Here is a 17,146-nt window from a genome sequence, read left to right as displayed (position 1 = left end):
ACAAGCGATTGTCCGGAGTTTTTTCTCTGGATTATCTGCCTATATGTATGTTATGTTTGACTTTCCATTGTAATTTCGTACAAATTTCTTGTTGAGTTTCTTGAAAAACTTACCTTGAAAAAGACTTCTACACCATATGCGAGGAAGAAAACTAACACAACAACCATAAGAGTAGCAAAGCATCCATTGAAGATTTGTATCAGATAGTCAAATTTATCCGATGCAATTTCTGTCGCTACGAACTGAGCTATGAGGAGGATGTAGAGGAGTATGTTGAAGAGGATGAAATACAGGAAAGACTTGCTCAGGAATCCCGGATTATTGTGTTCCTTCTCCGTCAGATGGAATGCCTGTAAATAATGGATGGAATATTTATTTATTAGTTACATTGTAAATAGCCTGAAATAGGGGTGTGTTATGCATTCTTCTTTAACAGTGACATAGCAGGTAAAGTTTTGTTTAGGCCAAAAAAAAAAAGGTTCGTCTCAAAGCTTGCGCGCGCGTTTGTAAAATCCCACAGTTTGACAAAAAACAAATGCGGACATTTTTTTTTTTTTTTTTCCAGAAAAAATCGGCGAAAATCAGACTATTTTTCTCAAAATACCATGAAACAAAGTCGGGAATAAAAAAAAATCAAAAAAAAAAATCACATTTCGCATTTGTTTTTAAATTTCTCGTGAGCTTTGAGACAAACCATTTGTTTTTTTTGCCTTATCCAGAGAAGATATCTTACCCTTCCCAGAATCCTTTGCAATCTGATACATCACCTCATTTCCTCATCATATTACTTTGTACATGTGCGATTGTTTTCAAGTTGAGAATAGACTGGCTAAACATGGGTCGATAGTCATGAAATTAACATAATTTGCAAGATCTGGATGTGCTCTGTTAATGGAGGTACCTTTGGTCACTATCAACCCATGTTGAACTGGATTGCAAATTCAGGGCAGGTTTTGCAGGTTCAAATTTATCACAATAGACTAAAGAGAATGCTATAGCAAAATTTTAATGTGAAATTTGCATCATTTTCTGCTGTTTTTACATTTAAAGTTGCCATCACTGAAATTTTCAGAAAGCAGGACTGTCCCTCTTTTTCACTTTGGTAAACCCCAAATGAGGGACAGTCCCTCAAAATGAGGGAGAGTTGGCAGGTCTGTATACATGAAGTTTCCCAAAAGAGCTAAAATTTTTAGGTCTTTGACTTTGACAAAAACAGTTTTAAGGGTGTGTACTTAGTATTCATTCATGTGGTGTATGTGTACGCCGAGATTCAACTTACCTCGGCCCAGAAGCACACTATGAGAGAACAGCAGGATAGGAGTAATGGATAATATATGCTGAGAAGATTGCTAGCCCAGGATGTAGACATGTATTGCTGGAAAGAAAAGAAGGAAACAAAATATACATCAATTCAACAAAATTTTAACAAAAACTTTGATAAATTTTATCTTTATAACATTGACCTGTCTATTGTACATATGTACTTAAAAGACATAGGGGAAAAGTACAATATGATGGGTGTCTGGGTGGCAATATTAGCTACATCAGCATTACAAATTTCTGACACATCGTGGGACAGTTTTGAAACATGTTGAACTGTGACCTATCGGGGACATTGCTTTAAAATTATTATTCATTCATTTATTTCAGGTATATTTTATTAAAACACTCAAATAGCAGCCAAAATGGCTGAATTGCATGGTGAATTACAATCAAATTGATAAAGATAGGCAAATAATAATAAATTTATTGTAATAATGTTATCATTAAAAATATTTCAAATAATTAATATATGAAATAACTGTTTTTTTGTTTGTTTTTTGTTTTAAATTATACCAAGACATTTTTAAAACAATATTTTGTATGCACAATTTCCCCTGAGTGCAGCATGTCCTCTGACCCAAAAACCACATTCTTTGTTTTACTGTCACAAAAAGATCCCCCCTTTGTCACAAATTTAAAAAAAATGTTTTTTTCCCTCTAAAATTCACAAAATTTCATTTAATTACTTTTCTTCCAAAAAAAATATATGGATGACTTTTGAAAAATTGGGATCAAAAATTTGCCAACTGTTATATTTTGACCCAACCTTTTCCCAGTCACATTCATGGAAGACCCCCTTTTTTGGTCAATATCGTCCCCTCCGTCTCATGGAAAGACTGCCTTTTGGGGGCCTTCTCACCCAATAAACCCCTTATTTGGTGTCAAATCTCTCAACAAGAGACCTCTACTTTCGTGCTTTGATCGCACATCTCCGTCACTTTTTAAGTCAATGACAGGAGGCTCAAGCCTGCAATACCAATCAGGACATGCACCCTTTTGGCCAACGGCCCTCCAAATTAACTGGTAATTATTTATACAGGCATCTATGGACAGAATCTTGGCTTGAAACAGCAAGATTTTACAAAATATTAGACTCATCTTTCATGAAGTCAGAAGAAGCTGATAGCTAAGTTTATTTTAGTTGGTGGGTAAAATTACATCTAGAAGTGACTGATGTTGATTGAATTCAATCCACTACTCGTGCTTATCAATCAATCAATCAATCAATCAGTCAATCAATTAATAAATCAACAAATGACTAGCTGACTAACTGACTAACTGACTCAACCATGAAACAATTGATTGATTGATCTTATCAAGACCAATCAATCGATCGATCGATCCGGTCAATCAATCAATCAATTAATCACTTTTAGGTCATTTACAAATCTAATCCATGACAATAGAATTATATAACTGAAAATCTCACAAATTGACTAAAAATCAATCAAGTGACTAATCAATTACAAATAAATCAATAGATCAATCAGTCATTTTAAAAATGTGTTTGTATTGTAAGTAAAAACTTACACACACAGCCATTGGACATGTGCCAACCCAAGAACGAGAACAAACTGCTTTTTCCAGAAAATTCACTCCATCATGTGCAACTGCATGGCCTTGGACTTTGGAACCACTTTGTGAACCTAAAGACAAACCCCGTTTATCAATACTCAAATATATGTAGTATTTGGCTACCATTGAAACCATAATGCTTGCCAATAGGCCTAATCAAGCCCTATTATTCCTGTTCAAATAAATAACATCATAATACTTGGTTCATCAAACTTTGGCAATAGGAAAAATGCATTTTCAGGGACAAACTGGTTTAAGTGGCATTGATCGATCACCTGCAGTTGAGTCAAATTTTAAGGTGAACAGACTGTATGTATTTGGTTTGAGCGATTGCAAAACTACACAATTGTGTCAGGAACTTCTTTGTTTTTTACTCATTTTTTGACATGCACATGATTTATTATTTGTATTGCGTGTGAAGAGTAAAGTTGTGGAAAAATAATTGTACTGTCAAAAGAAACCACAAGTATGAAAGGGAAGGAAAGGAAAGGAAAGGAGCAGAAAAGAAAAGAAAGAGTGAGAGAAAAGGGAAAAGAAAGAACAAACAAGTGAAAGAAAGAAAGAAAGAAAGAAAGAAAGAAAGAAAGAAAGAAAGAAAGAAAGAAAGAAAGAAAGAAAGAAAGAAAGAAAGAAAGAAAGAAAAGAAACAAACAAACAAATAAAGGAAAAGAAAAAGAAAGAAAGAAAGAAAGAAAGAAAAGAAAGAAAGAAAGAAAGAAAGAAAGAAAGAAAGAAAGAAAGAAAGAAAGAAAGAAAGAAAGAAAAAAAAAGAAAAAAAGAAAGAAAAAACAATAAAAAAAGAAAAAAAAAGAAAGAAAAAGAAAAAAAGAAAGAAAGAAAGAAAGAAAGAAAGAAAGAAAGAAAGAAAGAAAGAAAGAAAGAAAGAAAGAAAAAAAGAAAGAAAGAAAAAAGAAGAAAGAAAAAGAAACAAGCAAACAAATAAAGGAAAAGAAAAAAGAAAGAAAGAAAGAAAGAAAAAGAAAGAAAGAAAGAAAGAAAGAAAGAAAGAAAGAAAGAAAAAGAATATTTTGAATATTTTTGTATTTAATGTGGTGTCCATTGTGTGGTCAAATATGCGTTCAAATCGCAAGAAATTGACTGGTTGAAAAATATTCAATGAATATGTTTTGATGGAAAGGCATGTGCAGTGTCTTTGGTAAGTCTTCCTATTTGTTTTAACAGTTAGATACTTGTTTTTCTGCATTTAGTAATAATAATAATAATGATAATAAATGGTTCTTTTAAAGCGAAAAATCTTCCGAAGACATGAAGATGACAAACAAACAAAAAAGCAATTAATTCTGTGAATCTAGAAAAGCTTGACAAAAGATATGGATTTTAAGCTGACGTTTAAATTGAGAAAGTGTGGGGATGTTACGATGGTTGTTTGGAAGCGAGTTCCAAACAGTTGGAGCAGCAAAATGAAATGAGCGTTCACTGGCTTATTTGAGGTTAAACCGAGGAGTTTTGAGTAATTTTTCAAAGCATGATCGAAGGAAGTGGGAAGTTTAATTTGATAAGTACAAAGCACAGATGACAGGTATGGTTTACAGGTATAAACAACGCAACAACTATCCATTCATAAATATATAATATAAGAAGATCAAAGGTAGAAACTAATGAACTTTAGCTTGTTGATTTGGACAGATGACGTGATGCCTACCTATTGTCTTGCTTTGTTTTTGTAAACACTCAACGGTGATATCACTCGGACAAAGGTTGCATTAATTGTTGGGAACTTTGGATGCAGCAACTTTAACATACTTTTTGATTTTTGCCTTACATGTACGTCAAAATAAGAATAGTCAGGTCCACTGAAAAGGGGAGTAAAAGGGGACTTTATTTTATGCTTCTTGCATATTTTCTGACAATATAATAAAATACTATAATTTATTTTAATTGAATTCTTTCCAAACATGTCTACTGAAACTTTACAATCTTATAAAACATTAAATATCTCTTGTTCTTGTTTTTTAAGTTTCCCTGAACATGACAAGACATGTACTGAATTTGAACAGGGCACGGTGGCTCAGTGGTTACGGCCTTGGACTCATAAGCCGAGCGCTTGCTCAACGTGTGTGGGTTCGATTCCCTGTCCCACCACCACCGTGTTGCGCCCTTGGGCAAAGCGCTTTACCTCGCTTGCCTCACCCCACCCAGGTGCAATGGGAAGCTGTTAGGGGTAGCCACAGTCGTTGTACTGATGGACCCTGTGCCACTTGTAGGCTGCAAATGTTGTTCCGATGTATTCTAATGACGGCGGAATATATGTAAAGCGCTTTGAGGCTGTTTACGGCATAAAGCGCTCTATAAATATCTACATTTATTTTATTTATTTGCTTGGAGACATATTTTCACATCCGCAGGCAATAATTTGTCTTCTGTTTTTGGAGACTGAGCTCTATATAGTTCTATAGGAATCCATCATGAACCTGCCCTGGATTATTATTTGCTCTCATGTTGTGCCAAACGTGCCAGAATAGAAAATATGATAAATGTAAAGTCATAGAACATAACCTATTTTGTATTTTCAAACACAATGGCTCAAAGTGAATAATGAGAAATAACAAAGTAGCACCTCTCGCATATTACTAGTGTACTCAGTGCTATTTTCCAGGGAAGCTCTTCTACGCATACCGTATTTCGTCGAATAAACGCCCCCGGGGGCGTTACATTTTCCCAAGGGGGGGGGGGCGTTTATTAGAGGTCATTTTTAGCATGACAATTCCCGTTAAAATCATTAGGTAAGCTTAAAAGTCACGCTAAAATGACGAACTATGAACTTTTGACACTGACTTTTGGTTCACTTCCGGTGTTCCGATGCAGATTTTCGCCAATTATTGACGCTATTATTGACCATGTGGGGAACTTGGTAAGCTTACTACACAAGATAGCATGGAAATATCGGAATTTTTGAAACATCTTGGTTGAAAAAAGTGGTGGGGGCGTTTATTTGAGGGGGGGGGCGACTATTTGACTGAAATACGGTATGTATACGCCCTTTGGAATTAGGTTAGCATGTGCAATTGAAATGGCACTGTGACATCCAACATGGCGTTACTCTCAAACATTAGGCTATTCCAGTTGAAACCCACACTACCCCTGTGGAAGATTTTGGAAACATCTTCCACAGGGGGAGTATGTTTTTCAAATATAATTGGTCAGAGGTAATCATTTTGAAACCCATACTCCCCCTGTATTATGGCTTTACCCATATCTTCCACAACTGGAGTGAGTATTTCAAATGGAAGTTACCCAATTGGGTATTATATTCAAAATTGATACTCCCTCTGTGGCAGACGTTAGCTAAATCTTCCACAGGGGGTAGTGTGGATTTTAAATGGAATGGCCCATTAGCATCAATCTGTCTTGAAATGTGGGTTGGGGTGGGACATTCGGCCTGAATGGTCAAAAAGTGTGTCTGAAAAGAACAAAAAAGAGGTCATTTTGTCAAAAGGTGGGCAGGGGACAGATCCCCTTGTCCCCCAGGATCGATGCCCATGCTTTCAACTTGAGACAAATGGTCAAAAAGTGTGGCTGAAAAGAACAAAAAAGAGGTCATTTTGTCAAAAGGTGGGGAGGGGACAGATCCCCTTGTCCCCCAGGATCGATGCCCATGCTTTCAACTTGAGACAAATGGTCAAAAAGTGTGGCTGAAAAGAACAAAAAATGGGGTCATTTTGCCAAAAGGTGGGAGTGGGACATGCTCTCCCCTCAGGATGGCTGCCCATGCTTCCAACTTGAGATGAGACACTATAGTCTGGAACTCTGGATTTTAATAGTGATAAACAAAGTCAATGGTAAAGAGACGATATGTTTACAGTGTATTATAATGATAATCATGATAATATTTACAAAGTTGCTTACAATTCGATAACACAGGTAAATCAGTAAACAAAGACAGGAGCATACGGAATATTTGAACTCTGACTATAGGTCAACTCAGGTAGCTCCAGATCATGTGCATCTTTCCATTGTGTAAATATTTCATCATTGTTCAAAATTTTTAAATTTGCATAAAATGGTCAAACTTTAAAGTTTGACCATTTTATGCAATGTCAAACCCACAATGATTATTTATGTGATTTTAGTGGTTCCAAATCACAGGGAAGGGTGCCAAATGTTTTGCAAACAACATTTTTGGCAACATTTTACTTCAATTGTTATTCTAGCCATTTAACCCATTTTTCTGTGCCTTTTCCTTTGATAAAGTTTGTCAACCTTACACACCTGCCCACAGGTCTCTTTTACATATTTACTCTTGGTTGCACACCAGTGCTTACTTTTGAATTTTACTCTCATATCTTTGGTATTTGAAAACTTTTGAAACTAGTTTTCAAGTTCATGTACCCATAGTACTTTAGATATAAAACCAAACCACAGCAACAAAAGATTAAACTTTTCTCATGGCGTTTGTTAATAATTGCGCAATTTATTCATTTTCCTTATTATTTTTGTCCAGAAGTTTCCTTTTGAGTGAATGTGAAGTTAAGTTTAACAAAACACATCACCGATTCAGGGGATCTTATTTCCCTGTCTCGTTTGCGCTTTTTTGGACTTGGTGCCAAATACTGTCAATTTCTCAAGCATATGTTGTCATTTTTTTGTGGAAAAAGTTATATGCATAATTAGTCTACTTTAGTAGACCATTTAAATTTATCATCCCTCTAATCCCACCATGGAAAATCCACCTATCCTGTTGTTCCAACAACTATCTATCCATGAGAAAAATGGGCAGGGCAGTCACTGGGGATGTGGATGTGTTGTGTTTTATGCAGGGAATGGTATGAATTGTTAAAAAAAGGAATGCAAAACAGTCTCTAATGTATAATGGGCTACACCAAAATATTTTTACTGAGATTTTTCCTGAATTTTACTCTAGATATGTAAATGTATGACAATTTAGATTTGTTTTGAATAATTTTTACACATTCCAAATTGCAATATTTTGCTGCTTTGTTGTTCCACTTAAATATGCTATCTCCTGTGTTATACCAGGCGATAAAGACAAGGGCTGGGTCTCAATACTTATATTCTGTAAAAATGTTATTGATTCATGGTGTTAAATTTAATGTTAATTCAAGGTAATTCATTCCGATTTAATTTTCTGATGAATGAAAACCTTAAAACAGCGCACAAAGCTCATGATCATACTGCTTTAATTTATTATGCTTTGTATAAAATTATAAAAAAATATGAACATAATAAAATAAAATGGGAAAAAAAATCTTTGTATGAAATTTCTCTGCGTCACAAAACCAGAATGTACGTATTATAATAGCAACTTTTAAGAATATTTATGAATAAACAAAATCCCCCTAGGTGCACAATGATAAACAGGTGTTTTAAGTATCTTAAAATAATACATACATCTAGTCGTGTTCACATTGTCGGACGTACGCCCGGCGGAACTTGATCGGCGTAAGTTGCTAGGAGTAGCGGTAGGCGCTGCCAGGAGTAGGTGCAGTGTGAACGATGGTCACCGTAAGTTCCGCCAGGCGTATGTCCGACGATTTACTCCTGAAAAAAGTCAGGAGTAGCGAGCTGGGTGTAACCTCCGCCAGGCGTAAGTTGCAATGTGAACGCTGCTACTCCTGGCACCCCGTGTAAGTATGACCTTTTGTTAGTCGGAACTAAGAAATTACATATCGCGGGGTTGATAAAGGTCACAGAAACACCTGAAGTGGTAGCCAATGTTTACGCCGACCAGAAGTGAATGCTTGGTGGAACTAATTGGCATAGTGCTAGGAGTAGGCTAGGTGTGGACACGCGGTAGGAGTAGGGAAAATATTTGTGGAATTTTGATCAATGTTAGCGTAAGTTTACGCCGGGTGTAACTCAAAATGTGAACATGACTTCTGTCTCAACATTAAAATCTCTAGAATTAATATGATGCAATAAATAACATCTTCAGCCTACGCTGGCTGGCTTGTGTCTCATAGAAGATTCATGGGGAGTGCATACAATGTAGTAGACATCCACTCAAGTGGTACCTTTTGTGATCTACATACATCCATACATTTTGCAATGAGGGTGATGCAATAAAAACGTTGCTTTTATCATCTGTAATATATGCGAAACAAAACTGTGTGTATGAATCCTTGAATATTATATATATTACCATATTAATGCAAGAAATAAATAATTGTGAAATTGCCAAAACATTTTTGATTCAAGACTATGTTTACCTTTTAAAATGTTTATGATAGACAGGAGAGCTATGACAAAGTCCACTACATGCCGTGTACATGTATAGTCATAGTCCTGACTTTTAAATATTTACACAAAATATAGCACTACTTTCAGGCTCTGTTCTTTACAGTATATTATCCAGAGACAGAGCAAGGGGCAAAAGACTGCGGCTACATAAAATGTGGCTAAATTTACACTTCTATCTAATGCTGTTTATGTCCAAGTCACATTTAATTCATTCTCACATTGTTTTAGATATACCAAGAAATTTTAGACTTTGGAATGCTTCAGGAAATTTTTATACACATAAGGCCGGGTAAAAAAAAATACATGTTTCTCGTCCGCGCCCTCCTCCTTTTTTGAAGATTTTTCAAATTTCTTTTTATTTTGTAAACTTTCAGTTATAACTTGTTGAAAAAGATGTTTCAGAAGTTGAAACTTATTTTACAGCTTTGTAAATGCATAATACATCATTTCAGAATCTTGAGTTTTGTGATCACTAGAGCCGGGCACTAGAGGGGCCTATCTCTCAAAACAATAAAATAAAAAGGGCCTCCTCCTTTTTCTCAGATATCAATCTGTATGTCGAATACCCAAAATATGGTGCCAAATACAGGTATTTAGTGTCGTTTTCCAATAAAAATAGAAAATAAAAAGCGCTCATCCTCCTAATTTCGAAAAACCCGGACGAGAAACATATTTTTATTTTTACTTGGCCTAAATAAGTTTATAGAGAACAAGGATCAAGTCTTTTCCTTTTTGTGGTACTCTATGGGGTTTACCCCTCAGAATCTCACATTTGAACACTGTTGGAAAAGACGGAAAACTAAACAATGCTTATTTTACATTGATGAAAATAACAAACAAACAAAAAAACTTCCTCCTTCATCAATTCATGAAAATCCTCTGGAGGAGAACCAAAACATTCATTTTAATGGAAGACAGTCACCCAGAGTTTATTTCATTTGGATTTTGATCCCCAAATAGTCATATCATACATTGTAGCCGGATCTGTGATTGTATCTTGTATCCTGATGCCTCAATTTCTGGAATTTGTTCTGGGATTTTTTTAATTTTTTTTAAAAATTTTCCAAGAATGGAATGCTTTAGAAGAACTTTATATAAAAAAAAAAAAAGTTTATTGCCGAACAAGGATCACTTCCAAATCTTTTTCTTTTTGTGGTACATTATGGGGTTTTATCCCTCAGGGGATCTCACATTTGAAAAAAAAGGAATGAAAAGGGGCCTCCTCCTTTCTTCAAGCACTGTTGGAAAAGACCGAAAACTAAACAATGCTAATTTTACATTGATGAAAAGAAACCAAAAAAACTCCCTACTTCATGAAAATCCTCTGGAGGAGAACCAAAACATTCATTTTAATACGGCCTAGGAAGACAGTCACCCTGAGTTTATTTCCTTTAGATTTTGATCCCCAAATAGTCATATCATACATTGTAGCCGGATCTGTGATTGTAAAATTGATCTGTGCCGACTACTTGACTGCTGATCCCCAAATAGTCATATCATACATCGTAGCCGGATCTGTGATTATAAAATTGATCTGTGCCGACTACTTGACTGCTGAAATATAACTGCAGTTATGCAACCCTACAACAGAAAGTATATCGCTCATTGGATATCCGCTGCAGAGATGAAGGATGTTGATTGCCCAGTTGATTGCATGGGATAACCATATCAAGGAAGCTATTGCCTGTTATCACTATGATCATAATTACATTACCAATGCAGGAGGAAAAGAGAGTAGTGTTTGATACGGACATTCACCCAGGACTAACCAGTTTTCAAGTACATTCACACAGAATTTTACCTTCATTTTCCCACTTTTGCTATTTTTGATACCCTTAACAAGATACTTGTGTATTGTGTGGAGCCATGAAAAGAGACCCCTTTCACATGCTTTTTTTTGTATGTGAGTGACATACAACTTGAAAAACAAGTGGGCCTCACTGGGCCTAAACCAGGGTGTACTGTTTACAAAGTACACCCTGGTTCAAACCCTGTTATTTTTTGCCTTAATGATGTGAACATACAACCTTTCGTTTTTATGCAGTGGAAATTGCGCTATTGCAAAATATCTTCCACAGGGGGAGTATGAATTTAAATGTATTATAATCCCAGGGGGATCACTCGATATGAAAGTTGTAAGCATCTGTGTGAAAGAAAACGCGGATGTAGGGTGGTTTTGAAAAGCAAAACGAGGATCCGCGCGGATCCGTGATAAGGGTCTCAAAACACTCATTTTACTAAAAGAAGGACGATCCTCGCTTAGGGTATTTTTTTTTTAATTACTGAATTAACGGACATTAGTGGTGACATATTTATCAAGTTATTCAGCACAAAAGAGTGGTTTCTGAGCAATTTTACTAACCAGATTTAAAAAAAAATCGGAGCCGACTTCAACAGCGCCAATTTTATGCTTACCGATATCATCACTGTCACTGAAAGACACTCTACCGACACACGCAATGAACATAGGGGCAAATTTCAAACCAATTTCTCACTTAGGGTGTTTTTATATTGTCTGTCCTTGTTTAGGGGTAAATTATAAACAATTTTCTCGCTTAGGGTGTTTTTATTTGAGTAAAATCCTTGTTTAGGGTTAGTTTGACAAATTTTCGACATCCTAGCTTAGGGTCATTTTTGAAAGTCAATTTACACGGATGCTTACAACTTTTATACATGAGTGGCCCCCCGGGATTATAATGAAAACATTAGGCAGCTCCATTTGAATTTCATACACCCTCTGAGAGAGAGATTCAACCTGAATCTTAAAATGGAGCTGCAAATGTGTTCATTCCATTTGAAAGTCATACCCCCCCTGGAAGATATTGCCAAAATCTTCCACAGGGGTAGTGTGGATTTGAAATGGAATAGCCCATTTTCACCCACTCAGTGCTCATTGACATTTAGAACATGGCTGACTTTTCTATGTTATTACACATCTGCCTAACATCCGTGTTGCACTGATGTCAAGTACTGTGTTGTCTTGAGATAAATAAAGCTCACATACTTTATGGCTCATATACATGCAGATTGAGAAATACTGGGACGGATGTACTGCATATTTGACCGAAATTATGAGACAAAGTACAGATCAATTGAGTAGGACGATAAAAAGTACTGTGAATTGTTTTCTTATGATAAAATACAGCACATGCTTTATGGCTCACATACATGTCAATTGAGAAATACTAGTACTGGGAAGAATGTATAAAGGGCTTATTTGACCTAAATTGTGAGACAAAGAATGTTCAATGAGTAGGATGACATAATGATAATTATGGAAAATGTTATGGTGAATTTTAAACAGCAAACAGAGATTTGCTTAAAATATGTCCCCTCAATGTGATCGTATCTTGACACTGTAATATACCGACAGGCCTCTCTGAAGGTGTTGTTTTGAACAAGGCTTAAAAATTAAACAGGAGCTGGGCTTTTTTACCCCATAGTTGCCAAGTTTTGGCTCCTGGTGTGCATGCATTTTACACTACAAACTGTAGGATCATGAGCCATCTTTGGGGCCGGGATATCATTTTACCTCCTGGTCCAGGTATACTTAATATAAGAATTCATTTTGAAATTGAAGCACAATTGAAAATGCAAATGTATAACCAGGGAAGACATATCTTTTCTGATATAACACAACAAGGTGAACCTGACAAGACAGGACGGGACAGTAATATGGGAAGAAGTCCAACTTTCAAATGCAAGAGTACCCGCGGAAAACCAGCAAGGATGGTCATGGTTCGGCAACCATGCATGCTCACTTAAGGCCCTGCTGGGAACCGAATTCACCTGGGGAGAGGCAAGTGCTACGACCAATACACCAACCCGGCCTCCTATCAAATGACATAAAATAGTTATTTTGAATCTAAAATGTGGTTGTATGTCTACAAATTAAATTGAATTCATTAATTTACAAAGGTTGTTGAGGTATATCTGAATTCATTTGGATCATGAGTGAATAAAATTTAATTTTGATTGACTAAATATTGACAACTTACTTGCAGTGAGAAATAGAGGCCTCGACTTAGCGCAGCCAGAATGATGAACACATAGATCAATTTCTGAGTTGTCACTCTCCGCATCACCTTGGCCCATGATGGGTTCTTTGCCTTCTGGAATTCTGAGCGAATACATAACACCTGTGGAAGAGATGGGAAAGGAAAGAAAAGGCAAAGGGTAACAATATATTATATTATCAAAATGTCTTTAAATGTTGAATTTAATAGGTTTATAAACCTTGCTATTGTTTCTGGGATACTTTGTAGTGAATATTTATGTTTTTTTCAAATGTGAGAGAGGATAACTGTCTTAATTTTCATTTGTGACACGATCATGTCCATGGGGCCCAAAGGAGGCATTTTTGAAAATTGAGTTACTGTAATTATTACATTATACATACAATATGCTATCATTTACTGAAAACACCGAAGGTCTAGCATACTTGGTTCTATAGTTTTGAAGTTTTTTGATGTCTATTTTCTTATGTATTTTATTGTTTTTTACTCCATATTTTTACCTTTATCTCAGTTTCAAATTTGCCGCCTTTGGCCCCTATGGACCAGATCGTGTCACATTTTGTTTACTCCATGTTAATTTCCTTTTGATGGAACTAGATAAATGGTATATATTTTGTTAAGGTCTTTGTGATTTTTATGCAGTCTATATTTTTTGTACTAAACATTAAACCTCAATAATACTTTCACTTTAGCAATGTAATAATATTTATTTATTTGTAACATTTGTCCAAAGCCAGCAGCATAAGCATAACCCATGAGTGTGTCAGAGGCTAGTTAGAGTGATGCCTACAAAAAATATGTAAAACAAATGTATACAAACACACAAACAAAGGACCAAATAAACAGATAAAAACTGAATTCAACAGATGGTCGCAATAACAGTGGTTTTGAAAGAATCAAGTATCACACTATTAATTACTTCCTTGTATTAAAGAAAATCAATGGTGAATTGCTTTTTAAGATAGAATCTATACATGTAAATGGTTTCCGGTTAAACTTACTTTTCAAGAATAATGTGCGTATAATGTAAGGACAGGGAGAATGCGTGATGCGCAAAACACACCAAAATTTGCCCATTTTGGGTATAATCGCAAATAACCATTTTTCAAGTACCGTATTGGTCCGAGTATAGTCCCACCCGTTTTTTATGTGAAAATTTTTCACAATTGGGGGTGGGATTATACTCAATTTCAAAAAAAAATTTTTTTTTTTTTTTTAAAGTTTTTTTTTCGGTTTTGGGGTGTCCCTGGACCTAGACCTAGATGTTAGGATCATTCATGGTTGACCTAAAAAAAAAAAAAAAAAAAAAAATTCAAGATATTTTTAATATGAAAATTGATACTTTGTTTTCATGTCATACTCTATTAATGATTTCAAAATGCATTCAAATTCAATGCATTTTGAAATCATTAATAGAGTATGACATGAATACAAATTATCAATTTTCATATTAAAAATACAAAATATCTTGAATTGTTTTTTTTTTTTTTTTTTTTTTTTAGGTCAACCATGAATGATCCTAGCATCTAGGTCTAGGTCCAGGGACACTCTTTTTTTTTTACAATTTTTGAAATTTTTCGAAAAATGGGGGGTGGGATTATACTCGAGCATGGGACTATACTCGGACGAATACGGTACTCATTTTCCAAAAACCTGTAGTTTTCACTAAAATAAAAAAATCCATAATGATCTGCAACATAATTTATGTTAAAAAGGATAAAAAATAGACTGTCGCAAAAATTTTTTACCCAAAATATAGAAGAAAAAAGTACAAATTTTCTTTTCGGAGAGAAAAATCATGCATTTTGGGAAAAAGTGCTTTCAAAAACTGGTGCGTGCATTTTGCTCTCAAAAAATGTGCAATCCCTAAGTTAGTATAATGGTATCATATTTCAATTTAATGCACACATGAAATTGAAACTGTTGTTTTTTGTGAATGGATAACAGCAATATGACACAATAATATTCTCTCATATTGGTGCAATGTATAATCTGGGACTATGGAATATTCCACAAATATTATTTGTCCCTGTATTCAACATCTCTTGGTCCAAAGACTGACAGTGAAATTGTTCACTTGATTGTTGGAAGTGGCGTTCTATTTCCTAGATCTTTGTGTTCAAATCTGTCTCATTTCTCTTTCCATATAGCCGAGCATGCTAAATAAGCTTTTTTTTAGACTGGTCCCATCAGGACATAAGTGTCTCCACACTGAGCAACCGTTTAAATATCATGTCTATGAAGTAGTAGTTTACCTAACATGACAGTCTAAAATTGTTTGTCCAGTTTGACTCAGGGTGCATCTGCAGCCATTTTGATTTATAGATGGCCTTCAATTTCATGAAAATTTGGTTTAAGAAAGGGTATTTTTACAAAAGTGCAAATTTTGTCATTATTTTTTAGCAAATTTTGCGAAAATTTTCCAAACATTGGTATAATTTCGGGTCTAGTGTTTTTCATCAAATTTGGTTTAAAAGTTGTGTAGTTTTTCAGTGTCCCTGCCACACATCCCAACCCAACCAGTTGAGATCCTCCCGGGGTTAAGGGGTGGGGTATGAACGTTTGGACAGTATTTTTGTGGGACATTAGAGCACATCAGACATATCGAATTGCATTCTGAATACGAAGAATGTCCTTCTGATATCAAATAATTTTGATTTTTTGAAATTAGCAATGTAATACACACTTTATGGCAAATGATTAAAAATTGATATTTTTGATATTTAACACTACTCGAAGTAAACTTTATAAATCTGTTGATTTATACTTAAAGTGTATGTAGGTGGGATGAAAAGCCGACGATCAATTGCAAATTTTGACCTTTCGTATTGAAAATATGGATTTTTTTCCCCCAAAACACCAAACAAAATTAGGTCTTTTGGGGAAAAAAATCCATATCTTCAATATGAAAGGTCAAAATTTTCAATTGATCGTCGGCTTTTCCTCCCAGCTACATACACTTTAAGAATGTCATTAGATTTAAAAATTTACTTGAGGACTGTTATATATCAAAATGTGAAAAATATCAAATTTTAATAATTTGTCATAAAATTTGTATTATATCGTGAATTTCAAAAAATGAAAATTATTTGATATCAGAAAGACATTCTTCAGTATTCAGAATGCAATTCGATATGTCTGATGTGCTCTCATGTCCCACAAAAATACTGTCGAAACGCTCAAAACGCTCATTCCAGATCCCTTAAGTACCCATATAAAACCAGTACAAATAAAGAATTCAATCAGTCAGGATGTGCTGTAATTTGCCACCATTTTTGTCCACATGTGATGTGACGCTGGCTTACAAGATCACTAATTGCCATTACCATAACCACCCGGGTATAAGCCCACCTTCAGGTATAAGCCCACCCCCTATTTTTCAAGACATTATGGGAACATGGGTGCACTCGGCTATAAGCCCAGTACTAAATTTTGGCCAAGTTCTTAAATCAAATCAAATCAAATCAATGCTTTTCTCTCACATAAAAAAAAATCAGTTGATAATCAACATTCCACACTTAGAATTTAAAGAAATTGACATAGATGATAGAAATTACTGGTACATTGGGCATTATACAAATGGGGATGATTTTTTCTTATTTCTAAATTCAAGTACTAGCCCCTCCTCGGTTATAAGCCCACCCCCATTTTTGAAGTAAAATCTGCCATCTAGGGGAGTGGGCTTATACCCGAGTGGTTACGGTAATTATTACTTAATTGCCACCGACAAAACAGCTGACAGTACAGTATTAATTACTGACATACTGAGCTGTGCTGGATACACAGAACATGTAACAATGTACATGTATGTAATTAGTTTTAATTAATGGAAATTAGCTAAAATATTTTTCTCATGTTTTTCCCAATCTTTCTGTGCATGAAATATTGTCAACTTAGATTATTCATTTTTAAGGAAGCCTTGATGAGTGTAACAGAATAATTACCCAATTTACTTTCTTGTTCTTGATAAAATCTTAAGAATAAATTTCCTAGTTAGTGCCACTTGAATGTTT

At 35.0% G+C, this 17,146-nt stretch overlaps 1 protein-coding gene across 1 annotated transcript in view; it reads right to left on the bottom strand.

Moving 5' to 3' along the window:
- The window catches only part of LOC140138815 (uncharacterized), a 42,891-nt gene that overhangs the window by 10,603 nt on the left and 15,142 nt on the right, over positions 1-17,146 (bottom strand). Inside the window, exons 4-6 of the mRNA XM_072160587.1 lie at positions 13,116-13,256; positions 1,280-1,375; positions 114-350 (exon numbers count right to left, since the gene is read on the bottom strand). Of these exons, the coding sequence (XP_072016688.1) occupies positions 114-350; positions 1,280-1,375; positions 13,116-13,256 (474 nt within the window). The remainder of the gene's footprint in view (positions 1-113; positions 351-1,279; positions 1,376-13,115; positions 13,257-17,146) is intronic.

This window comes from Amphiura filiformis, chromosome 18 (genome assembly GCF_039555335.1).
Source record: "Amphiura filiformis chromosome 18, Afil_fr2py, whole genome shotgun sequence".
Lineage (NCBI taxonomy): Eukaryota > Metazoa > Echinodermata > Ophiuroidea > Amphilepidida > Amphiuridae > Amphiura > Amphiura filiformis.
This window is presented reverse-complemented; position numbering and strand designations above follow the sequence as displayed.